Source organism: Phragmites australis, chromosome 8, assembly GCF_958298935.1.
Source record: "Phragmites australis chromosome 8, lpPhrAust1.1, whole genome shotgun sequence".
NCBI classification, from domain to species: Eukaryota; Viridiplantae; Streptophyta; class Magnoliopsida; order Poales; family Poaceae; genus Phragmites; species Phragmites australis.
In genome coordinates this window covers 22388486-22414961 of record NC_084928.1, presented here as the reverse complement: position 1 = coordinate 22414961, position 26476 = coordinate 22388486, and the positions used below count along the sequence as shown (strand labels likewise).

The 26476-nt window shown below is 43.6% G+C and overlaps 1 protein-coding gene across 2 annotated transcripts; it reads right to left on the bottom strand.

Moving 5' to 3' along the window:
* Positions 1-344: 344 nt before the first annotated feature.
* LOC133926793 (protein IQ-DOMAIN 21-like) lies at positions 345-26247 on the bottom strand. 2 transcript variants are annotated; one of them, XM_062372894.1, is made up of 5 exons: positions 25993-26247; positions 25596-25895; positions 1247-1732; positions 590-1139; positions 345-505 (listed from the first exon to the last, which is right to left on the bottom strand). In XM_062372894.1, exons 1-4 carry the CDS (start codon positions 26089-26091, stop codon positions 636-638), a joined length of 1389 nt encoding a protein of 462 aa, XP_062228878.1. In that variant the 5' UTR covers positions 26092-26247; the 3' UTR covers positions 345-505; positions 590-635. The 2 variants fall into 2 exon arrangements, with proteins under 2 accessions (XP_062228878.1, XP_062228877.1); XM_062372893.1 differs by having other exon boundaries at positions 345-1139.
* Positions 26248-26476: the final 229 nt, after the last annotated feature.

Sequence of the window (26476 nt, the reverse complement as noted above, 5' to 3'; positions counted from 1 at the left end):
TCTTATCAGATGAATATGATCATAGCTTGAAACTACCGTGAGTCTCAATGAGTTATTTTTTATTCTGTCCAATCTATTTAGCTCTCTTTTGTCTTGTTTTCCGGCTCTTCTTTGTTTTGCTTTTGGCTCGTCCCTCTTTTTTACATACCATTCTATTCCTTATATAGTCTGTTTAGGAAGACGTATCATACTCGAAGTTTCAAGTGTAACTTAATTGTATTATCTGGAGGATTCTTTTCCTAATTCAGAGATTGTTTCCGTGTAGAGCATAATGAATTGCTTGCCAATATCTGCGCATAGCTGACAAATGACACGTGTACTGTGGGTATCATATCCTTAGGATATACTGCAATTATAATAAAATTTTAATTATTAATTATCAAATCATGATCAAGTATGGAGCATTACAGTTCATTTATAAAGGTAGGCGATAAACAACTAAGTAACTTTCCCTGAGCCTTGTGCCGAACTGATGCCGATTACACTATACAAGAGTAGAACTGACCTGTAAATCCAACAAGTAGACATCAATTAGTTATAAGGACCTCGCAATACATTGGTAAACATGTAACAGGAAAACGGTTTCCACTTCTGATTATTCCAAGCATTTGTGCGTGATCACGTCCATGTCAAGCTCAAGCAAAGGCCATCCTACTCCGCCCGCCTAATTCTGGGGGTGTCCGGTCGCCGCTGCAACTCGATTCGGGGCTCTGCCAAGCTCTATGCTGCGGCGCACGGGTGCCACCCCCACTGCTGCCACCGATGTGGCTCACGCTCCCCACCTTCGTGCACCCATTGGGCGCCACCGTTCCAGACCTGCTCCGGACGTTCGCCCTTGGAGCAGCCGGCGGTGCCATGCGGGCCTTGGCGCGCGCCGACTGCGTCGCCGCCATGTACCCTGGGATTGCCGGAGGACGGACAAGGTAGAGGTCCCTCGCGGGGCTCTTCCTGGAGGCCTCCATCTCGACGGTGTTCTCGGAGATGCCATCGGTTGTGGCCGCCGTCATGTAGGACGTCTCAGCCACGGCGTGCTGGTTGGCCTGCTCGGCGACGTGCTGCTGCCTCTGCACGCCGGCGTTACAGCGCTGCTGCCAGTGCCAGCCGGCGTTGGGCTCAACGTTCTCTTCCAACTCGTCAAGCTGCATGAATCTACGTATTATATCAGTGACCGAGGCAACTATAAAATGAATCCGATGAACAAGTTCCATTTCAAAAGAACAATTCTAAGAAAACGATGCAATCGAACCTGCCGCTGATGCTGGAATCCGTATTCATAAGTAGGGGCACTCTCCCCCCAAGCCGCCGCCGCCGTCATGTCGTGCCGGCGCAACATGCCATCGGCCCGGACGGCGTCCCGCGTTTCGTTCAGAAAAGGGCCCACGTTCCTGCGCCGTTGAGGAGCCTGCACCTGTATCGGCGTCTCGTGGTCTTGCAAGTGCAATAGGTCAGCTTCGTTTAATCCGACGCGGTCGTGTCCAAAAGAGCGCTTGCCACCATGGTGCTGAGCGAGCCCGTGCCTGGGGACGAGAAAGCTGGGACGGCGCTGGGCATCGGGCCGGCCGGCGCGCCTGCCGACGGGGGAGGTGAGGCACCGCGCGCGGACACGGGCCTGCGCGCGGACGAGCGCTTGCATGCGGCGCATTGTGAGGTGGACCTGACGCCGCACCTTGTGGCCGCGCACCAGCGCCTGCAGCCGCACCAGCCCGCGCAGGGCGCGCAGGGCTCGCCTCGCCTGCGAATAAGTGCAGTAGTTAGCAACATACTAGAATTTTGTGATACAGTTTTTACATATGCCAGTTATACCACATTGTCGGAAGATCCTTCAGAGAAGAACAGAGGCAAGTGTAACCGAACAACAAGAAATGGCAAACCCCATGGCCGATCGGTCGAAAACCAACAACGTTCAGCAAAATGGCTGTAACCTGATTGCTTTGGTACTAATCCTCTTTGGACGATATACTCACGAACTCAATTGGAAACTAGGATAACATTGCACTTTAATTATGGTTTGTCATGTTTGTTACCCAAAATATTTTGCTTCAGTGCTTGCACAGCCATTCAAAGACGGCCCATATGAATGACACTAAATAGGGGTCAGGTTTCAAAATTGTAGTCTTCTATCTCCTGAAAAGTGCGGTTACCCCCACACATGTCCATGCTCCTGGCCTGCTCCTACCAAATAACGGAAAATAATCCTACAAGAGTTGGCCCCATATATACAGTCTGCACACAAAGGCATTCACGAACAGCATCGGCACTGGCAAAGGCAACTGTGCAGTGGTGGAGGAGGCAGGTTTGGATGCAAAGTGAGTAAAGGGCTGTTACAATTCAAAGCTGAAATAAAAGTACAGTTTTTTTTATAGTTTTTTAAAATTTGCTGATTGGATTGTGATAATTTAAGAAGCTGATTTTTCTCAGTTTTTAATAGATTGTGAAAGTCTATTTTACTTAAACTATCCATCAAAGTTTTGTAAATCTACAATCTAAAAGCTTTTCATAATCTAACTTTTTACAATCCAGTTTTTCATAATCCAGCTTCTATAAACTGCTTTTCAAAATCTCTAGCCGAAACAAACACATTCTAAGAATGTAAGATCATGGAGAGGGCTGACTGGCCTAGCATGCAGGGCTGACTGGCCGCCCGTCCCAATTTTTTCACTTGAACTCGGCTCAAGTAGAAGCCTCACTTTGGCTGTTTAATTACCATTCTGACTCGAGTTCCGAACCTGAAGGAATCTCTAAGCCTTGAGTTTTCACGCATAGTGCAGGTGCCTCAAGAGTTTTCAAAGGCTCCTGTGGTATATTTGTCCAGTCCGCACGGTACGAAGTTTACTATTTGAGTAATATTTAATGAAATTGCATCTAATTTGTACTTACTGGATAGATCCATAGTGCACGTATCTCATAAGGTAAAGAATTATCTAATTCCGTAACTTACAGTCATCGACGGGACGAAACATTGTGAAACAGGGCCTTACCTAGCTTAGATTTTATGGCTCCTAGGTATGCAGACGGGATGAGACATTGTGAAACAGGGCGAAAGAAAAAGAAATACACATGACACAGCATTACAGTCATTGACTGTACAAGCAGCTTGCGCACAAGTTTAGCGCTAGATGATATATCATAGGATCAAAATAAAGCACCAGTGGTGGTCCATTGAGATAGCGGTACTATTACATTATAACAAAATAGGTTATTTGAGTCGGGTCATCAGTACCGGCTAGACCAAAACTGGCACTGATGAAGTATCACTACCAGTTCTAACTTCTCGTGCTCGATCAATAATCGAGTCGGGTTGAACTCAGTATCAGTGGCGGCTTGAATTATAAACCGACACTAATAGTATCAGTACCAGTTTATAATTCGAACCGGCACAGATACTCTCATCGGATCTGAAATTTTAATACACTATGATTTTTGCTCGTGCTCAGGTCCAGCTCATCTCTTTCTCTCTCCCTTATCTCTTCAGGCTAGCACTCACTGGCTCGATCTCACTCTTTCTCTGCCCCTTATCTCTTCACCGGCCTCTCTCTCCCCTCACCGGCCACTCTCTCTCCACCCTCATCGTCCTCCTCCCAGCCTCCACCACTAACAACTCCGCACCTTGCGAGTTCCACAACTGGATCCGAAGGATCCGGCCGTGGATCTCACTAGGATCAGAGATCCACATAGCATGGTGGCGGTGGTGGGGCCTGAGCAGCGGCTGACACTGCTGGCACTTCGGCTGGCGGTACTGGAGAAGGCTGTGAGCGGGTTGGGCATGAGCTGGAGTGGCAGCACTAGGCGGAGCGGGCTGGTGTGGCAGAACCAGCGTCTGCCTCATCGCGCGGTCGTTCCACTTTGTCTTCCGCCTTGACAGCGCCGACGTGAAGATGGCCAGTAGACAGAGCGCCTGGCCGTGGACCGGATGGAGCTGGAGCTTCCTGTCCAGGCACATCGAGGAGCGCAGCGGGGGCGGTTGGCTAGGATTGCGCAATCGGCGTGTTCTATGGCAGCGGCCTTCGTACCCTGCATTTTATTTTGTTGGATGGAGCAAGGCTGCGTCGGCGAGCTAAGCGACTGGGGGGTGAGTGAGCGCGAAGGCTGTGGCAGATGAGCCAGCTCGTTTATTTTTTTTTGGCTCCTGGGAACCACTTTCAGTGCTAGTTGTTGGGGTGACTTTCAGTACCGACCCATCAGTGCCGTATGCAAAATTGGCACTAAAGGGCTCTTTGGAGCCGGCACTAAAAGGCCTTTTTGTAGTAGTGTGAGTCGGTGCGCCCACCACCAAAAAATCTAGGGTTCGTTAGACCCAGTGTGCCAATGATTGGTGGGGCCAAAACCAATCCAATGGTTTGGTCCTAGGTCACCCCGCACTTTAAAGAGGAAGGGTTCCCAGCACCTTGTCACGTCCCAAATTCATAATCACATGATTAAATCTAATTATGCATCATTAGCATTATGATTAGTTTTGAGGCAATTATTTTGGAACGCTAGTGCAATTCATTTAAAGTTAATCGGGCGAGAGAAAGAATTTCAGGAGAGAAAAGAATGGAATTCACGATTAAAATGGACCCTTTTCTCTAACACGTGGGTCCCACATGTGGCCCCATCACTCAACTCTCCCTTCACATGGGTAGCAACCCAACCACTCCTCTCTCTCCCTCACTCCACTCCCATGCTCCCTCTCTCCTCAACTGGCCAAGCAAGAGCTCTCCCTCCCTCTCAAGTCCCCTCTCCTTCTCCCCCAAAATCCCACCTCAAGAGAAGGAATCGAGGTATGCATATGGTACTCATACGATCATGAGCTCATGAGCTACCCATCCATCTAATTCATTTTTGCTTTGTCGAAGAATTCGAGCCGATTTTGATGTCTTTTGGTGTTCTTGGTTGAAGCACAAGGAGCACTGACGTTCTTCCCCTTTTCGAGCTTTTCCTCCTTTAACCGACAGTCCCCAAGCTCAGCAAAGAATCTTGGGTGAGTCTCCTAGGCTCCCATGGCATAGATGCATGTTTTGTTGGATGAATTCTGGGTTTGAAGCTTCAGTTGCAAAGTTGTTGAGCTTTAGAGCTAAAATAAGGATTTGGTTGAGTTTTGAGTTAGAAATCATGTTGCTTGGTGGGTGAGTGAGTTCTAGACTTTATAAACTCTCTCAAACATGCTTCTCTTTGGTTTGGAGAAGCTCGCAAATCAAATTGACCAAGACTTCCCCCTTGAAGTAACCTCTCTGGACAACGCGGATAATCTGGATTGACCCGGATACTCTGGGTAAACCTGGAGAAACCCCATTGAATTATCCTCGGGAACTATGGTGATTTAGGGTGCAATTCGAGTATAGAACCCTTTGTATAGTGTATATCCATGTTTTGGTGGAATAGATTTAGCGTGCAAGTTGAATCGGCCGGGGAAAACACTTTAGAACTCAACTCGGCTAGAACCCGGATAGTCCAGATCAACTCAGAGTGTCTAGCCCAATCCAGAGTATCCGGACTTGACCCAGATGGTCTGGGTAAATAACCGGGAGCCCCACTCGGAGCCTCGCCGGGAGTGTCCAGCCCAACCAGGAGTATCTGGACTCACCCGGAGGTTTCGGGTTATTTCAAAAATGGTTAACCGAGAGCCCTCACCCGGAGGTTCATCCTCGAAGGTTCTGGAATCCAGATACTTTGAGTTCAACCCGGAGTCTCCGGCCTCTTGTTACTTTTCCAGTGTTGTTTAGTTCGCAAGTTTTGTTATTCCTCCATATGTCTTACACCCTTAGCTTGTTGTTTTGCATATTGTAGTATATATTGTGCATTTTATTCATGCTCATCGTTGCACCCATTCTTCTTTAGTGAACGAAGAACCAGAGCGTGTCACGATCGTGGTTGAAGGCGGCGTCAGTTGCTAGAGTTTTGCGAGTGTTGCGTGGGTAGCATAAGGCAAACACATGAGCAGCAAGGCAAGCATCTAAACATACTTCTCCCATTAATTTGGACCATATGCGTCATATGTGATAAATTATGCTTTATGTATCTTATGCATGAGTTTGAGTCGATGTCGGGTGTATGATGGGTAAAACCTATGTTGATGCACTAATTCTCCTATCTTGAATCATTGTTGATCCGTATCCTTATAGCCTAGGTTCAGTATGATTTTGTTTTAACTTAAAATGTTATTTATGATGCTTAGCAAGTGCTTAGGTCCTCGGTAGAAGTCGAGCAGTGAAATGTTTCATCGTTCGTGAGCATAGGCTTTAATCACTTGTACAATAATTATAATGATTGGTTGATGGTGTCGGTTGGATGAGTGAGGTGGATGAGGTGAGATGTGGGCGGTGTTAGGGGTGTTTGTCTTGCCCGGATGTGGAGTTCCCCTAGGTAGGTCGGGAGAGGGACCCCAACACAATAGACCGCTTGCATCGTTTAAGCACTAATCGTTGTTGCAGTGGGCTTTAGCACTTTCCATGCTTACTACATGTCGCATATGAGAATGTTTGTAGTTGTGGCTTTTGGTATGTGGGTCGATGGTGTTGGGTATGAGATCGGTTGGGGTATCCAGTTTGCTCCAAGAGTAGTTCTTGATGACCCTTGCACTATCGGCGCATGTTCAAACGGTCAGGGCTTATTGGAAAAAGTTGACATGAGTACCCCCTTGTATGGACCTGTGTGGTCATGCAAGCTGTATGGTCCTCAAGTCGTATAGGTAAAGGAGTACCCCTGCAGGGTATAAAAATATTTCAAAATGTCGTGCGCTTGGTCATGAGCATGCTTTTGTCCATTTGCAACAGTCGTAGAGTTACGAATGTGGTTTGGTATGGTTGAGATGTTGAGATGGTTTATTTTACATTATGTTCAGTTGATGTTTATGGGCTAGTTTGTTACTTTGGTCAAGTATATATGCTCACATATATTTATGTCAAATTTGCTTTCACATATGAATTTACTTAACCATATGGCCGTATTTTGCTAACATCTCACTGCATTATCCTTAGAGTCGGGCTATTTATAAGTATCAATTATGGATTAAGTCATGCGAGTATCTTTGTACTCAACTGCTCTACAAGTTTTGCAAGTGAGGAGGAGTTGGTTTTTGTCTACTTCACGTCCGTCGATACGAGTGACGGGAATGAGTAGTGCATTCTACTCTTGGAAGTCACGCGTTTGGGGTGAACCCTAAGGGCATATGACTTCACTCATTTTTTTGTTGTCTTTAGCTTTTGTTTCTGCTGCATGGTTTCTTTTGTTGCTTAGGAGCTGAATAGTTTTTAGTCTACTCCTAGCTCTATTTTTCTGTAAACTGTATTAATGTGGTGCATGCTTAAGAACTTGTAATATAGTGTTATTTACTGCTCTTTCTTAAGCTTTGTTATGATGTTTCATGTTCTGATTTTGGGCACAAAACACGTGCCGGGACTCCCAGAGTGGTATTCTGATTAATCGTTGAAGTCGTTAAGAAAATGATCAACTTAATAATTAATTAGAATACTGTTTGGACGGTTCCTCACAGTGTGGTATCGAAGCTTGGTATAATGAAGCAGCCTAAAAATGATTAGAGCATTATTTAGTAAATGCATCAAACTCACCAAGCAACCCACCAAAGTTTCCTTTATGCCTCCTAATGATTAATATGTATGAATTTGTCATACTATGCCCCTAAGTGTAACATATACTTAAGTGATGCACTTGAATTGTTTGTTTATGCATTGTGTGGTTTTCTCATTGTGATGCATTTGTTGATTATGTTGCATTGTACATCCCGATAGCGGCAAATATCGGGGCCTCAACCGGTGTGAAGTAGGGCCCGATGTGTTTCATACGATGATGGTACGAAAAGTGAATACGTTAGCCATAATAAATGAACATCCACTATACGATGGTAGATATGGTCATCTAGTCATGTGGTATTTATATGAGGTATCCCATATGGCAAAGGTATAGGAAGCGAATATGTGGGCAACAACTATGAAACGTCGCTTATGTAGCGAGTTGCACAAGCACCATTCGCGCGAATACTTATTCTCTTCATGCGAAAGGCGATATATGTGTTTGTGATGATTATTTAGGAAGAGATGCATTCGGGAAAGAAACGTGAAGATAAAGATCGAGCATACTTTCATGTTTCATTCTTCATTTCGCACCATACCCTTAAACATGCATTTTCCTTGATATATGATACCTTAGTGCGCATCACTTGTTTGAATCCAACATTGCAAAGATAGCATTGATCCATGTCAAAATTTTACATTTTCACCTCTCTTTTATCTTATTGCCACAATAGGATGAGGACCCGTCAAAATCTCGGAGATCGTCCCGAGGGTTCCAATGCGAATAACTCCGTGCCACGCCCACCGCTGAGCATGACGGATGTGTTGATGCAGATAGAGCAAAACTGTCAAGCTCAAACTGCTCTCCTCAAGGCCCTCGTGTACAATATGGCCCCTCATGGAGAGATGGGTCCGGGCGCCGGGATGACTTCGCGGATTTCCTTCAAACTCAGCCACCCACCTTCGCATGGGCTGAGGATCCTTTGGATGCTAACCACTGGCTATGGACTATCCAGCAGAAGCTCGCTCTCCTTAGGTGTGAGGACCACGAGAAGGCGCTCTTCGCCACCCATCAGCTTCAGGGTGCGGCGGGCGCATGGTGGTCTAACTTTCTAGCCATACACCCCGCCAATCACTAGGTGTCTTGGGCGGAGTTCCGCTAGGCATTCTGTGATTTTCATATTCCTAAGGGCCTTATGGAGATCAAGAGGCGGAAGTTTATGGACCTCAAGTAAGGAGGTAGATCGGTGATGGAGTATGTGTAGGTGTTTAATCACCTTGTAAAGTATTCTCAAGATGAGGTCAACACCAATGAGCGGAAGAAATACCGCTTTGTGAACGGCCTCAACTCCAAGATGCAAGACCGACTATCGGTGCATGAGTTCACCAACTTTAACAAGCTAGTGAGCACCTCTCTCACAGTGAAGAACCACCAAGAGGAGAAGAAGCACAAGAGGGTCCCGGCACCCTCCATGGGCGTGGGTTCTCAACACACATGGACGGAGAGTCAGTCTCCTCCATCTCACATGTCAGCCTTGACTACTCCACGGCCAATGTGGATGGTGCATTGCCCATCTTTCTCCGCTCCTCAATGATAGCCTCCAAGACCCGCTGGTTCTCAAGTGAGTGTGATGGGTGGCCATATGCTATTTGTGAATTCTCACATCATAGTTATTCTTTTTGATTCAGGGGCGTCTCACTGTTTCATCAGGGATTGTTATGTTTTGAGTCATAAGTTGGCTACCGAGACCCTGCCTTCTGCCTATATCATTGATGGACCCAGAACTAAGTTAAGGACTGACCGAGTTGTTCCGAAGGCCAAAGTTCTTATTGAGGGAGTTCAATTTCCTGCAACCTGAATCTCCTTGACACTAGAGGAGTAAATGTTATATTAGGGATGAATTGGCTAACCAAATATGGTGCTCGGCTTGATTGTGCCAAGACAGTTGTTTCTCTCAAAGGTCCCAAGGGCGATCGAGTTTCTGTTCGCCTTGGAGACGGTGGCCTACACTTGTGTGCTCTTAAAGTGATCATAGCAACAGATCTCCTAGATATTCTAGTCGTCTATGAATTTCCTTATGTCTTCTAGAAGAATCACTAGGAATGCCACCCGACCGAACCGTGGAGTTCTCCATTGAGCTATTGCCTAATATGGCCCCAATTTCAAAGAGGTCCTATCGGATGCCGCCGAACGAGTTAGCGGAATTGAAGAAGCAAATTCAAGAGTTGCTTGTGAAGGGTTTCATTTATCCGAGCTCCTCAACTTGGGGATGCTCGTCACTCTTTGTCCGGAAGAAGGATGGTACTCTGTGGATGTGTGTTGATTATTGTCTGTTGAATGCCTCCGCAATCAAGAACAAGTATCCACTCCCTCGGATTGATATCATATTCGATCAATTGACCGGTGCTCGGGTTTTCTCTAAGATTAACTTAAGGCCGGGTTACCACCAAATCAAGATCCAACCAGAGGATATTCCAAAGATGGCTTTCTCTACCCGTTATGGGCTTTATGAGTTCACCGTCATGTCTTTTGGCTTGACAAATGCACTGGCATTCTTCATGTATTTGATGAACACAGTCTTCATGGTGGAACTTGACAAGTTTGTCGTGGTGTTCATCGATGATATTCTCATCTACTCCAAGACTAAAGAAGAATATTCTGAGCATCTCTGTGCTGTTCTTGGCCACCTTCAAGATCACCAACTCTACATCAAGTTCAGCAAAAGTTCTGGCTTGAAGAGGTCACATTTCTAGGTCATGTCTTGTTAGAAAACGGGGTTACAGTTGACCCGAGCAAGGTGCAGGATATGCTCAATTGGGTGCAACCTAAAAGTGTCACTGACATTCGTAGTTTTCTCGGACTCATGGGTTATTACCACTGGTTCATCGAGAATTTCTCCAAGATAGTTAAGCCCATGACTAAATTGTTGAAGAAAAATGTCAAGTTCAAATAGTCCGAGGAGTGTGAAGTGGCTTTCCAGACTTTGAAGTCTCGTCTCACCATGGCGCCAGTTCTAGCACAACCGAACGTTCACAAGAGCTTTGATGTCTATTGCAATGCCTCTCGCTTTAGACTCGGTTGTGTTCTCATGCAAGAAGGACGTGTGGTCGCCTATGCTTCGTGCTAACTGAAGCCACATGAGAAAAATTATCCCACTCATGATCTAGAGCTTGCAGCAGTTATGCACGCTCTGAAGATTTGACATCATTACCTATTGGGCAACCCTTACTATATTTACATGGATCACAAGAGCCTCAAATACATTTTCACTCAGGATGATCTAAACATGAGACAATGAAGATAGCTCGAGCTGATCATAGATTATGAACTGAAGTCCATTATCATCCCGGTAAGGTGAACGTTGTCGCCGATGCACTGAGTCGAAGGGCTCGATGCGATTGTGTCCCACTCCAGCCTGAAGTCACCACGTTTTGTGATGAATTTAGGAGGTTTGGACTCAAGATGGTTTTGGAGGGATTTCTTGCCAACTTGGAGATCAAATCCTCCCTCTTTGATCAAATTTAGGATGCTCAGAAGACAGACACGGGCATGGAGAAGATCCGTGACAAGATCAAGGAAGGGCAAGACAAATGTTTTGCCCTGGATGATGAAGGTGTCTTGTGGTTCGAGAAAAGGCTAGTGGTCCCCAAAATACCGGAGTAAAGGAAGAATATTCTAGATGAAGCTCATGATTCACTATTGTCCATCCATCTTGGGAGTACTAAAATATACCAGGACCTTAGGTCCAAATTCTGGTGGACCCACATGAAACGAGAAATCACTCGATATGTTGCCGAGTGTGATGTCTGCCGAAGAGTGAAGGCCAAGCACCTTAAGTGGACCGATGTGTTCCATCCTTTACCCATTCCCTCCTGGAAGTGGGAGATCGGTATGAACTTTATTACTGGATTTCCTAAAATGTCCCACAGGTATGACTCAATTTGAGTCATTGTGGACCGGTTGACCAAGTCAGCTCATTTCTTACCCGTCAAGACCACGTACTTAGTCAAGCAATATGCGGAGTTGTATCTCACTTGGTTGTTTGCCTTCATGGAACTCCAAAGAAGATCATCTCCAATCGAGACACTCAATTCATTTCTCATTTATGGAGGAGCCTTCATGAAGGCATGGGAACCGAGCTCTTCCATAGCACATCTTATCATCCTCAAACCGATGGTCAAACCGAGAGAGTGAATTAGGTTCTAAAGGACATATTGTGGGCTTGTGTCCTCACATATGGGAAGAAGTGGGAGAACTGTTTTCCATTTGCAGAATTCTCCTACAATAACAATTATCAGTCAAGCATTAAGATGTCGAACGCAGTTGAATTGGTCTAAGTCCAGCGAAAGAGTTTTTCTAGGCCTGGATTTGGTCAAAGAGGCAAAATAGCGTATCCTAACCATTCGCCGGCATCTCCTCACAACTCAGTCTCATCAGAAAAGCTATGTCGATCTTCGTCGGTGTGAGCTGGAGTTCAAAATTGGAGATTTTGTCTATCTTAAGGTCTCTCTTCTCAGAGGAACACAATATTTTTAGATGAAGGAAAAGTTAGCACCCTGTTATGTTGGCCCTTCTAGATTATTGGCTGGCGTGGTGAGGTGGCTTATCAACTGGAGTTACCTCCATCCCTCTCCGCCATACACGATGTCTTCCACGTCTCATAATTGAAGAAATACCTTCGAGTCCAACAAAAGTCATTGAGGTTGCAACCCAAGAATTGTAGCAAGATCTTTCTTATTGTGAGCATCCAATTCGCATTCTTGGTGAAGCCAAACGGAAGACGCGGCGCAAATCTATTAAGTCCCTCAAGGTTCAATGGAGTAATCACTCTGAAGATGAAGCGATGTGGGAATGAGAAGATCGACTTCGTGCTGATTATCCAGAGTTCTTCACCAACCTGATTATCCAGAAATACCTTCGTGTTGTAGTCATTTCAATTTCTATCAGCATGCTCACAGCGTGCTTTTTTCTCACAGCATGGTTCTTAGATTCACCGTACTCTCCCCGACTCATACCGAATCTCAGGGTGAGATTCTTTTAAGGGGGGATATTTGCCACATCCCAAATTCATAATCGCACGACTTAGTCTAATTATGTGTCATTATTGTCATGATTAGTTTTGAGGCAATTTATTTTGGAACACTAGTGCAATTCATTTAAAGTGAATCGGGCGAGAGAAAGAATTTTGGGAGAGAAAAGAATAGAATTCACGGTTAAAATAGACCCTTCTCTCTAACACGTGGGCCCCACATGGGGCCCCACCACCAACCTCTCCCTTCACATGGGCAGCAGCCCAACCACTCCTCTCTCTCCCTCACTCCATTCCCGTGCTCCCTCTCTCCTCAACCGACCAAGCAAGAGCTCTCCCTCCCTCTCAAGCTCCCTCTCCCCTTCTCCCCCAAAATCCCACCTCAAAAAAAGGAATCAAGGTATGCATGTGGTATTCACGTGATCACAAGCTCATGAGCTACCCATCCATCTAATTCATTTTCGTTTTCCCGAAGGATTCGAGCCGATTTTGATGTCTGTTGATGTTCTTGGTTGAAGCATAAGGAGCACTGGTGTTCTTCCTCTTTTTGAGGTTTTCCTCTTTCAACCGATGGTCCCTAAGCTTGGCAAAGCATCTTGGGTGAGTCTCCTAGGCTCCCATGGCATAGATTCACGTTTTGGTTGGATAAATCCCAAGTTTGAAGCTTTGGTTGCAAAGTTCTTGAGTCCTTGAGCTTTGGAGCTAAAATGAGGATTTGGGTGAGTTTTGAGTTAGGGATCATTTTGCTAGGTTGGTGAGTGAGTTCTAGACTCTATAAACTCTCTCAAACATGTTTTCCTTTGGTTTGGAGAAGCTCACAAATCAAATCGGCCAAGATTTCCCCCTTAAAGCAGCCTCTCTAGACAACGCGGATAATCCGGATTAACCCGGATACTCTGGGTAAACCTGGAGAAACCACATTGAAATGTCCTTGGGAACTATGGTAATTTAGGGTGCTCGAGTCTAGAACCCTTTGTATAGTGTATATCCATGTTTTGGTGGAATAGATTTAGCATGTGTGTTAAATCGGCCAGGGAAAATACATTAGAACTCAACTCGACTAGTACCCGAATCAACCCAGAGTGTCCGGCCCAATCCAGAGTATCCGGACTCGACCCGTAGGGTTAGAGTAAATAGCCAAGAGCCCCACTCGGAGCCTCGACCGGAGTGTCCGGCCCAACCTGGAGTATTCGGACTCACCTGGAGGTTCCGGGTTATTTCAAAAATGGCTAATCTAGAGCTCTCACATGGAGGTTTACGCGGAGGTTCCAAAACCTGGATACTCCGAGTTTAACTTAAAATGTTATTCATGATGCTTACCAAGTGGTTAGGTCCTCGGTAAAAGTTGAGCGGTGAAATGTTTCAGCGTTCGCGAGCATAGGCTTTAATCACTTGTACAATGATCATAATGATGGGTTGATGGTGTCAGTTGGATGAGTGATGTGGATGAGGTGATATGTGGGCGGTGTTAGGGGTGTTTGTCCTACCCGGATGTAGAGTTCCCTTGGGTAGGTCGGGAGAGGGACCCGAACATCATAGACTGCTTGCATCATTTAAGCACTGATCGTTGTTGCAATTATCTTTAGCACTTTCCTTGCTTGCTACATGTCACATATGAGAACGATAGGCCGATTACCTTTGTAGATGTAGCTTTTTGGCGTGCGGGTCGATGGTGTCAGGCATGAGGCCAGTTGGGGTATCTAATTTGCTCCGAGGGTAGTTCTGGATGATCCTTGTACCTATTGACACATGTTCAAATGATCGGGGCTTATTGGAAAAGGTTGACATGAGTACCCCCTTGTATGGACCTATGTGGTCACGCAAGCCGTATGGTCCTCAAGTCGTGTAGGTAAAGGAGCACTCCTACAGGGTGTAAAAACATTTTGAAATACCACACTCTCGGTCATGAGCATGTTTTTATCCATTTGTAGCAGTCGTAGAGTTACGAATATGATTTGGTATGGTTGAGATGTTGAGATGGTTCGTTATAGATGTTACTACTATGGTTTATTTTACATTATGCTCAGTTGATGTTTATGGGCTAGTTTGCTACTTTGGTCAAGTATAGATGGTCACACATGTTTATGTCAAATTTGATTTTGCATATAAATTTATTTAAGCATGCGGTCGTATTCTTGCTAACATCCCAATGCATCATCCTTGGAGTCGGGCTAATTATAAGTGCCCATTATGGATTAAGTCTTACATCGTACTCAGATGCTCTATAAGTTTTGTAGGTGAGGAGGAGTTAATTTTTGGCTACTTCATGCCCACCGATGCGAGTGGTGGGAATAAGTAATGCATCTTACTCTTGGAAGTCACACGTTCGGGGTGAAGTCTAAGGGCATATGGCTTCACCCATCTTTTGTTGTCTTTAGCTTTTGTCTATGCTACGTGGTTTCTTTTGTTGGTTAATAGTTGAGCATATTTTAGTCTCCTCCGAGCTCTCTTTTACTGTAAATTGTATTAACTTGGTACAAGCTTAAGAACTTATAATATAATATTAATTACTCGCTCTTTCTTAAGCTTTGTTATGATGTTCCATATTGGAAAGGCATGTGTTCCGATCTTGGGCATAAAATATGTGCGACTCCCGGAGTGGTATTCTAATTAATCGTTGAAGTCATGATTAATAAAATGATCGACTCAATGATTAATTAGAATACTGTTTGGACGGTTCCTCACAAGCCTCATGTATAACTTGCATCAAAGTTAGTTAACCCCCAAAGAACCCAAAACCCATCAAGGGCAGCTCGGGTGTGAATTGAAGACCACGGCCGCAACTACTACAAAACCAGCCATAAATAGCAGCTCATCACTGCCGGTTGTGCAAGAACCAGCAGTGCAAATGTATCACTATCGATTCTTAAACTCCAGCGTCCGAACCATAATGAAGCTACTAAGAACCAGCACTGATACCGACTATCAGTGCCAGTTCGTGTTACAAACCGGCACTAATAGTCAGTATAAGTTGTGGTTCTAGCCATGAACCCCCACTGATGATGCGGACCCGAAATTTTAGTTCATCGGCCTTTGGCTCACGTCCGCTCGGCCGGCTCACATCCACGCGTTGATATTTTCACCCTGCTCGGTTTCTTCCTTCCTCTGCAAAACCTTACTCTTTGCCACTCTCTCTCTCTCTCTCTCTCTCTCTCTCTCTCTCTCTCTCTCTCTCTCTCTCTCTCTCTCCATACCTTATCTCTTCCTCCTCTCTCTCCCATGTCTACGCTTATGTTGCTTCTCTCTCCCATGCATGCAAGCATGCAGCGGAGCTTGCACAACAATGGGTGAGCACGATGACTGAGCGACTCCAGGCGAGCATGACGGTGGGCGTGCAGTGGAGCTTGCGCGGCGGCGAGTGATCGCGATAGTCGAGTGGCCCCAAGCGAGCGTAACAACGGGCATGCGGTCGAGCCATTGTGGTTGCGCGGTTGCGGGCGAGCGTGACGATAGGCGAGCGGCCAAGAAGCTCCGGGTGAGTGCAATGGTGGGCATGGAGTAGACGCAAGAGGATGCAGGCAAGCGGGACAATAGGTCTGCGGTTGAGCGGCTATGGGCAAGCACAGCGGCTGCAAAGCTCACGCGGTGGGGCCGACTGAGCGGCTGTGCGTGCCGGCTCTGGCTCGAGCCAAAGCTGGCTCGTTTCAATTTTTTTTCTGCCCCCCAGAATGCCTATCACTGCCGGTTCTAGACCCGACAGTGATAGGCATCGTATTCATTGTCAAGTAAGGACTGATGGTTGCAAAACCAGCATTGATGGGGTTTTAGAACTAGCAGTGATCACCCTTTTGTGGTAGTGCGCCGCCAGGACCTTCTTGGTGTAGAAGTACACCTACGCGGCCTTCACTCATGCTCGACACCGACACACACGTGGTCTGCATCATGCAGGCAGGGGTCTTCACATAGTCAACCGATGGCTTCACCAAACTCTAGATAAACCAACCTAATTCCGCATTATGATTAAGTGTTCATGTGATTAAGCTAAGTACTTTGGTTTAGATTACTTTTAACCTAATATTTTATATCAGAGCCACTTAGGCTAATCCTTGAATCACTAAGACCTAGTTTAGCCTCTCTTCCTAAACCCTAAGTGCAATTAAGCCCTCAGATTAGTCTATTATTGAAAGTGCATCTAGGCCCCTTGTGGGTTTTGGATAATTGATGACAAACGATTAAGAGACTAATGATTTTATCCAGTGTATGAACAGGTTTTAGTCCCTTTGAAAAAGTATAAAAGATGTCCATGCCTCTCAAAAAGAAAGGAGAAGTGACATGAAGAGACTCTTAGAATCCAACTGTTTTTTTTAATTTGAATTGAGTCTTAGAAATATCGTACTATTAAGAGGGATACTTTTTTGTAGTTTTGGTAGTGTCTCAGTGCTCAAAGTGTTTTATGAAAACCAATTTTTTAGAGACACCATCACTCACGAACACCGGGATCAAAGGGCAGTTTTTGTCTGGTTCCAGAGTCTCCGGGTTGGTCCAGAAACTCCGGACTCTGTAGGTGTTCCGGAGTCTCTGAGTGAGACTCTGAGAAGAGCTCTCAGTTAGGCTTTAATTTTGTGCCCGGAGTCTCTGAGATGGCCTGCATACTCCGAACAGTGCAAATGTTCCGGAGACTCCGGGTGAGTCTCCCAGAAGAGCTCTCGATTTCGATTTATTTTTTTAAAGCCCGGAGTCTCCGAGTTAGTTCGGATACTCCGGATACTGTTAAGTCCCAGAGTCTCCGAGCGAGACTCCGAGATAGACTCTCGGTTAGCTAAGGTTTTTACCCGGATTCTCCGAGTTGGTCCGAAGTCTCCGAGGTTTGATGCTTCCGGATCTTTCGGGCATCCTCCGAACTAGAGTTCCAGCCGGTTTTTCTCGAAGTGTTACCCGAAGACTCTGGGTGAACCCGGATACTCCAGGTCAGTGTAACGGTTAGTTCTAACAGGTTAGGTGTGTGGCTTTCTGTGCTACCCAAAGACATCGGGTGAACCCGGAGACTCCGAGTCTGCCTAAATTGCACAGTAACGACTAGTTTTTGGAGGAAGAGTATAAATATCTCTTCACCCCCTCTCATTTACTCTCTCTAGAGCATTCAATAGCCCTCCCAACCCCTCTAATGCCTAGTCTTTGCTAAGATTTGAAAGTTTGGTTTGGGGAGTGAGATTTGGAGAAAGAAAGCAAAAAGAAATTCTTTGAGCATTTTGAGTTCTTGCCAAGCTGCGAATTGCAATCTTTTCTCTTGAAGCTTTGTGCTTTTAGACGGCAAGAGGTCACCCGTAGAGCACCCAATTGTTGTGGAGTGCCACGGGGAGTTTGTATTACCCACGATTTGAGTAAGATCCCTAACTCGATCTTTGTTGTCGCTTGGGTGCGGATAGGGTTGAAAAGACATGGCTTTTTGTGAGCTCCTCAATAGAGACGTAGGTACTTTTTTGTGATGTGGCCGAACTTCGGATATAAATCTTGTCTCTATTTAAATTCTTGTAAGTTATTCATTCAAATTGCTATTTGAGGATTTGCCTCAACTTTATTGCTTGCGAGTATTTAATTGTACCTTTATTGTTAAGTAGAAAATATCTATATTAGAGATACTGTGATTTGTCTCTAGTAGATTCTTTTAAGCTTACTTTATTTTTGAGTTTCTGTATAGTCCGGATAATCCGGATGAACTTGGAGTATCCGGACCTGTCCGGAGTCTCCAGACACTGTTTAATCCGCTGCTGAGTTTTAATTTTCAGAATCGACTATTCACCCCCCTCTAGTCGACATCAAGTACTTTCAATTATATCATTAGTATTCATATTTTGGCCCATTAATTGTTGTGTGTTTCATGTTTAAGACTTATTTGTTCTCGGAATTAGTTGATTAGAAAGTAGAAGGAAAGGATTTGGGCGAAATTAGAAACTGCAGTGCAAAATTCCCTAATTTTTTCCCTAAATTCGAATATCTACATTCATGAATGGAAGTAGAATTATTTTTTACCTTTACTTGCCAATATAAGTCATTCTCAGCTTGCTTCTGCTTCAGTTCTATTCCTCTGCACTACGGTGCACCATCGAAGCCGCTGTGCTGCTTCTACACGCGCGCACCCCTTTGCCAAAGCTACACGCGGCATCAGTTCGCTGCCACATGTGCTGTCGCCGCTACTCACTCACTCTCCATCGCGCATGCCTCTGTGGTCAGCTCACATCACGCGATGCTGCCTCAGAGCTCAACTCATGTGCATGCCACTGCATGCACTGCACCGTCCCTCTAGCGCCGCGCGTGCCTCTGCTTCTTGCGTGCTACCGCCTCCATGCTCCACTCGCGTGTGCTGCTGTTGCTCTCCCTTGGTGCTCTCTGTTAGGGTTCCTGGATAAATTGGGAGGAGATGTAAAAATGAGCTGCGAATTAGGGTTGTCACTTTTTTTTTTTAGCGTAGCCGATATGCGCCATCTGGTTGGATCCAACAGCTCTTGTGTGAACTGTTTGGACCGTAAGGTGTTGATGACTCGGCGGTTTTTGTTATGGGCCAAATCACAGGAATGAGGGGCCACACATTAGTTCGTGGGCTGATTTGTTTCTAGGCCAGACGCGCAGTATAGGTTGGCACGCAAAAATGTTTTGTAGGTCAGCTCGACTAGGTTTGCACTTTCAATATTATGGCCATCATTATTAATTCTTTTCTGTTTTACTTATCAGTTTTATGTTTAATTTTTATTTTCTGTTATTTATTTTCAATTGAGCACTTTAAATGTAATGGGCTTATATTCCTTTATGTGTTTTTTTTCTTTTTGTGTTATTTATTTTAATTCAAAATTTATTTAATGGGCTAACTTCGCTTAATGATTATGTGATAAATTCTGCATTTTAATTGTAATAAAGATATGTTCATTTAATTAATTTTCCTTTTAATTAACTTTTTGCATATATGTACCATTGAGAAAATTATGATTATATGTTGATTTAATTTTTGAGCATTAATTGTTGTAGGTTATAATCATGTGATGGATTCATTTGATTTATAAGTATTATTTATCTCTAATTAAACTGGAACCAACAAGAAGTTTAGGTTAGGGATTTAATATTAATTTTGGACTACAATTATTTTGGAAATTAGTGAAGTTAAATTTGACACTCCATGGAATGGATTTTTTATTGTCCCAATAAAATGGAACCAACGGGAAATTTTAATTTGGGACTTGAATTAATTTGGGAAATCATGTATTTTAATTTTAATGGCCACAGTTATATCCTTACCAATGTTAATTATAATTATGCATCATTAATTGATTTCCCAATGAATTAAAAACATTAGTTCTTTTCATTTCTGCCCAACGGTAATGCGAATTTAAACTTAGATTAGCATGTTATTCATCACACCAGCATAGGGTTACTTTCATGCTAGACAACATTTTTATATATGTCATTACTGATTATATTTTATTATTTTAATCTAGCAGTGAACTCTTCAGTTGTGTTTGGATATCTTAATGGTATTGAGCAGCTGATCAGGACTAACTTTCTCTCCCAAAAAAGCAGATCTGAATTGTTCTTTGAGTGATGAATCTCAATTACGCTTTATGAGAGACAACTCCTATTGAGTCCGCTTCTGATGCATAGACCTTGTTGTGCGAAGGAGGATCTATGAAGAACCTAAGAAAAAACGGGATTGCTCTAACCGCATGTTCGTCATGAAATTGAAGAGCACAATTATTGTTGGGATCAAGGGAGCAATTCCCAATTCTGAGTGCGCTAAGACATACTTAGCCTCAGTGGAAAAACAGTTTAGAGGCTCCTCAAAAGTTTATGCCAGCACTCTTCTCATAAAGATGCAGATGACCAAGTATGATGGTACTAGCGGTGCGAGAGAACATGTCATGATGATGAATGACATGGCCGCTAAACCTGAGGGAATGGACATGGAGATCTCAGAAGGTTTTGTCGTACACTTTATAACAATTTCACTTCCATCTGGTTTGGACCCTTCAAGATTAACTATATCACTCAGAAGGGGAAGTGGACCTTGAGTGAGCTCATCGCCATGTGCGTTCAGGAGGAGGAAAGGCTTAAAGCTAAAAGGGCTGATTATGCACACCACATTAGTTCAAACTCGATGAAGAGAAATTTCAAGAGTGAATTTAAGGCTAATAAAAATTTGCACTATACATTGAAGCTTGATAAGTCAGGACCTAAGGAGTCCAAGCCACCTGCATCACCTAATGCTATCATATGTCGCTTCTATAAGGGAAGGGAGCATATTCAGAAGCATTGTGCAGGCTTTAAGGAACAACTTGCTAAGAAGGGGATTCCTTACCATAAGGACACTAAGAAAGGGGGAGGAAAGTTTTAGAGTTGCAAGTGGATAGGAGGCTGATGTTGGAACTGTTGGGATTTTTCTAGTATTGCTAAAGAGCGCCCTTATCCTTCAACTTAATAATGTCGTTTATGTTCCTAGTATAAGGAAGAAATTTATTTCTAATAATTTCTGTTTCTCTATTAGATGATTAGAATGTAATTTTGGGAACTATGGATGTGTTATTAAGTTTAATTCTAATAATGTTGGTTTTTTTGTTTGGACTAGACAAACTCTATATGCTTCTTCTGAATTAGTTATCTGAATCCATGAATATATGCAAGGTAGAGAACTACATATAAATTAAGATCAGTGGGAGAAAGTTCATCATCCCAGGACTTAGAGTGGTAGACATCATTTCTAAATTAATGTCACTAACATTATACCACTATAACAAAGCCGCAATATCTCTTTTGAATAATAACAAGTCAAGTGGTGATGTCAAACACAATAACATTAAGTACTTTGTTGTGATATTCAGCATATAAGTACTAAGTCTATGCTTGAGGATCAGCTTACTAAATGCTTGCCATCAAATATCTTTCGAGAACATGTTCCTGGAATGGGTTTATCAGAGAGCCTATGATTCTGAAATGCTTATGATAAATTTCAGAATCTGATCATAGAAATGAGAACCATAAGAACACAAACAAACTCTCATTAAGTATAAGTATTTATCCTATAGAGATGTAACGGTGTGCTATAGATACTATGTTTCGGTAGCGTATTATTAGCCATTTCAACATTATCTTAATGTGTTGTTCTGTTAAGTGTGGAATCATGATGTCAGTCATTCGATCAAGTAGGAGTATGTTGGACATGTGATCTTGGCTAACGGAAACCCGAAAAACTAGGGGTTTGTTAGACTGAGGGCGCTTGTGATCGGTGGGCCAAAATCGATGCCATGGCTTGGTCCCACGTCACCTTGCGCTATAAAGAGAAATGGTTCACGGCGCCTCATGTATGACTTGCATCGAGGTTAGTTAACCAAAAGACCTAAAACCGAACAACGGTAGCTTGGATGTGACTTGAAGACCACAGCTGCCGCTAGGACCTTTCCATCATTGACATACACCTACGCTGTCTTACTACGTGAGAAAAGCTCAAAAGTGATGGATCATAATCGTAATAGGTGATGGGAACCGCACCCGTTACCCTGAACGCGTCACTGATAACGAGTCGAAACTTGACTGTCACTTATTAAGGTTATAAGTGACAGGTTATAGTTATGTCCGATTACTTATTACAAGTTATAAGTGACGGGTCACAAGTCACTGTTGTGACCCATCACTTATGACTAACGAACGTTTTTTTCTCGTTTTTTGACACGAAAAAATCAAAAAAAAATATTTTTTTTCACCCGAGCTATCCCAACACAGGGTCATCACCACTCGCCATAGGTTATAGGTGATTTTTCAGACTATTTTAATACTTTGCGTTCCAATGGAATCAAACCTGCGATCTAGCCTCGCGCGCATAGCACCCTTACACCTCACCCTTGCATGCATTCTGAAGGAAGCCAGAGATGTTATCCTTTTAACTTTTTTGCCGAACGTCATTGGTGATGGGTACTGTTACGACCCGTCACCAATAACTTCATTGGTGACGGGTCATAACAGTGACCCATCACCAATGACTGATTTTCATTTTGACAAATAAAATAGGTGACCAAGAGTGCTTTTTAGTAAAAATGGCATAACTTTTGCATACAGACTCCGATTTTGATGTTTTTGACTCTACGGACATTTGCAAAAAAAAGTTACATCTGTTCTCCCCAACTTTGTTAGGTTCAAAGAATTTTTTAAGGTCAAAAATGGCTTGAAAGATTGAGTTCTCGCCGCCGAAAGTTTCTGTACTATTTTCAGAATACACGTTTGTGTTCAGAGTCACCACCCCTTACATCAAACTTGAGCAAAATTATATAATAATTTCTATTCTAATGCTGCTAAGGTGAGAAAAATATAAGAGAATTTTTTTTGGGCGTACTATACATATATATGAGTATATGTACATGCACTTTTGCATAGAGAAAAATGTTGTGTATATATGTTGTGTATATGTATCTATATAAACCTAAGTATATATATGAATACCTAGGGTATATATATACACACAATACATAAAATGATAACTCTATGTATTGATCAAGTTATTGATGACGGGTCCCAACTTGACTCGTCACTAATGACTTGCTAGAATGATCCGTCACTGATGGGTTAGTCATTAGTGACGGATCAAATTATGACCATCACCAGTGACTGGCTAGGATGACCTGTCACTTATGATTCGTAAAGGTGACGAGTTACAACTACGACCTGTTATCTATGATTGATCTACAATGACCCGTCACTTATGATAAGTCATAAGCGATAGGTCAACTATGATCTGTCACTGTTATCATCAGTGATGGGTTATAGTTGTGACCTGTCGCTTATGACTTATCATAAATCACAGGTCATTCTAGATCAATCATAGAAGTGACAGATCATATTATAACTCGTTACTCATTTCGTATTTTCTTTGTCTATTTTTTACATAGTGTCTTCACCAACACTTGACACCAACACACACAACATCTGCATCACAAAGGCTGGGGTCTTTGCACAATGAACCGATAGCTTCACCAAACACAGGTTAAACTGACCTAATTACGCACTATGATTAAGTGTGCACACAATTATACTAAGTAATTACTTTGGTTTAGATTAATTTTAACCTAGCACACGCCACCGTTTAACGATGGTCCAGTTAATTTCTCCCTAAAAGACACCCTTCGTGAGATAAATGCCTTCAGCCACAAGAAATCCTGAGTCCTTGCTTTTAGTTTAGATACAATCTAAGCAACTAGTCTTGCCAGGAGGAATGCTTGATTTAGTAAGGCACGCGCAAAAAGTGATTACCAACAAGTTCGAAATAAAATGTTGCTCGCTGCGGTATGTAAACACCGGTCTCAAGAAAGAATTGTTAGCACTTTAAAAAAAATTGATGCATTGCTTGGATCGTTTTAATGCACGTACATGCATGGTTCATGGACAAGTTGGAGGCAAAAATATACAGCACATTTTCAATTTCCCAAACGTTCTTAATTTCTAAAGAAAGCTGTACATTTTGAAAAATTTCGTGCTATATATGAAGCAAAACTAGTAACAATACGTAAAAAAAAAAAAAAGATATTAAATTAGTGACGAATCGTAATATTACCTATGATCGATGATAATAGTGATGTATCGTAGTTATAATCCGTCCTTAATGATGATTCATTAGTGACGAGTCATCTAGCCTAGTTATTAGTGACAGATCATCCTAGACTAGTTTAATGACAAACTACTTAGTGATGAGTGTTCTAAGTCAGTCATTAGTGACGAGTTAAGTTTTGACCTATCACTAATAATAGTATTTTTTATTTTTCTCATGCAGCATAGATGACTTTATTGATGACGGATCACTGTTACGACCCAACGCAAAAGACTTAGGATGAACTTCTCGTTGCCCTCAGCATAAAGATATGCCATTCCGTCTGCAACACTTAGAGCAATTTTTACTTTTTAATTGATTGGATTGAATTCATTGTTGTTCCTTTTGATTAATCAAAAGTACCTATATTTAAGAAAGAAAGTCGGACTAGCTGAATTTACGTAGTCTTTCATTTTAGAAGAGATGAAATGCAATAGGTTATTTGTAAATATTTTTTATTTTTTTCTTATTTTTCACCCAGCAGTATTAGAATAGGAACCATTATATATTTCTACTCAAATTTAATATAAGGAGTGGCGGCTATGAACACAAATGCTTGTTCCGAAAATGGTGAAAACTTAAGGTGCGAGAATTCAATCTTCCATGCCAAATTTGGCCTCGAAGAAATTGCTGAACCCGACAAAGTCAGAGAGAAATGGATATAACTTCTTCTGTAGATATCCGTAGAGTAAAAAAAGTCTAAATTAGAGTTCGTATGCAAAAACTATGTCTATTTTACCAACTACACTCTGAGTTACCTATTAAATTGCGATTGTTTGGATAAGATATTTAGAAATTCATAAAATTTTATATGTAAATTATAAACCTCGATGGAATTTAGCAAAATCAGTGATTAGTAACGGTCAAGATTACGACTTATCATGAATGTTCAGTTACTAGTGACGGGTTTATTAGTGACGGATCATGATTCTGACCCGTCACTAATCAGTCATAGGTGATAGGTCACGGTTATGATGTATCACCTATGACATTCGGTAAATAAGGTTAAAAGGATAAAATATCCAATTTCTATTTTATAACTACATGATGGGTGAGGTGGTAAAGGAGCTACGCTTACGAGGGGCGGTCCCGGGTTCGAGGCCTATGAAACGTAGATTGAAAAACAGTTTGAAAAAATATCGTAATTTGTGAGGCATATACGATGGACCTTTGCCTTAGGATGGTTTGAGTGATTTTTTTGATTTTTTTCTAATCAAAAATACAAAAAACGTTTATAAATTATAAGTGATAGGTCACTGTTACGATCTATCACTTATATTGTCATCAGTGATAAGTACTGTTACGATTCGTCACCTATAACCTTATAAGTGACAGGTCGTAATCCGTAACGAAAAATAACTCATCAGTAACGTATTTAGAATGGTAGATATATGATCCGTTACTGATATCAATTATCGGCCGTCACGAAAGCTTTTTTTCCGTAGTGTAATTAAAGAGTAGAACCTGATTGTATGTACGGCAGGGAGTTGTTATGCGTACCAAGTATCCCCGGTAGAACGCCTGGATGCGCACGGCGGCTCGCTCCTCCCTGCTGCAGGCCCTCCCGCGTGCCGCGGCAATCATCACCGCCCTCGACACCGCCGTCACTGCTGCCATGCCTCGGCGGTCCCTCCGGGCGCCCGCCACTTCTCCGCGGTCCTCCAGCTCCCTCCACACCACTGCGCCGCTGCCCTCATTCGTCACCTCTGACGACGTCTCGGCCGCCGGGAAGTGATCGATGGAGACTATCTCTGCCGCCTCCACGCCGGCCGCGGTGGAGGCCTCGACGTCACCTCCCCTCTGCGGATCCGAGAACCAACAAACAGTTACCGGGAAACCACATGCATAAACGACCAAGAAGCGTTGTCAAATACCAAAGGCTCGACAGTACACGAACCTTCTTGGCGTGGCGCAGGTCCTTGGAGGGATTGAAGACCTTCCGGACGGTGGCCAGCCAGCCGGCGCCGGCGCTAGCCCCGCCAGGCTTTCGGCCCATGTACGTGTAGCGTAATAGTATGTATCTACGTATTATTGTGTGTGCTTCTGTCGTACTAGCTGGTAGCTGCCTACCTCGATCGATGGAGTATGGAGATCAGTGGCCTCTGGGGCAGCGAGGTGAGGACGGTGACGGCAATAACTGCAGCGGTCCGCGCGCCAGAGTGCCGTGATGGAGCCGGCGGTACTACTACGGGTCCTTTAACGTACGTAGGTCACGGGGGCCGCGCCGCATGCTAGTGCTGCCGTGCTGGGAAATCTGCGCCCGCGTGCTACGGTGCCGCTTTGGAGCGAAAATGAGATAACATCTGTCTGGAAATTAAAAGTAAATTTCACTGTGGGTTGTCAGATTTGTTACGCACGATGAAAGCTAGCCGATGTCGTCT

Excerpts from the sequence above, each read along its gene's own strand:
- LOC133926793 (XM_062372893.1), bottom strand. The coding sequence starts at position 26,091 with ATGGGCCGAAAGCCTGGCGGGGCTAGCGCCGGCGCCGGCTGGCTGGCC. Across the intron at positions 25,896-25,992 it reads ACCTGCGCCACGCCAAGAAG|AGGGGAGGTGACGTCGAGGC; the intron begins GTTCGTGTACTG and ends TCGGATCCGCAG. Across the intron at positions 1,733-25,595 it reads CGTTCTACCGGGGATACTTG|GCGAGGCGAGCCCTGCGCGC; the intron begins GTACGCATAACA and ends ACTTATTCGCAG.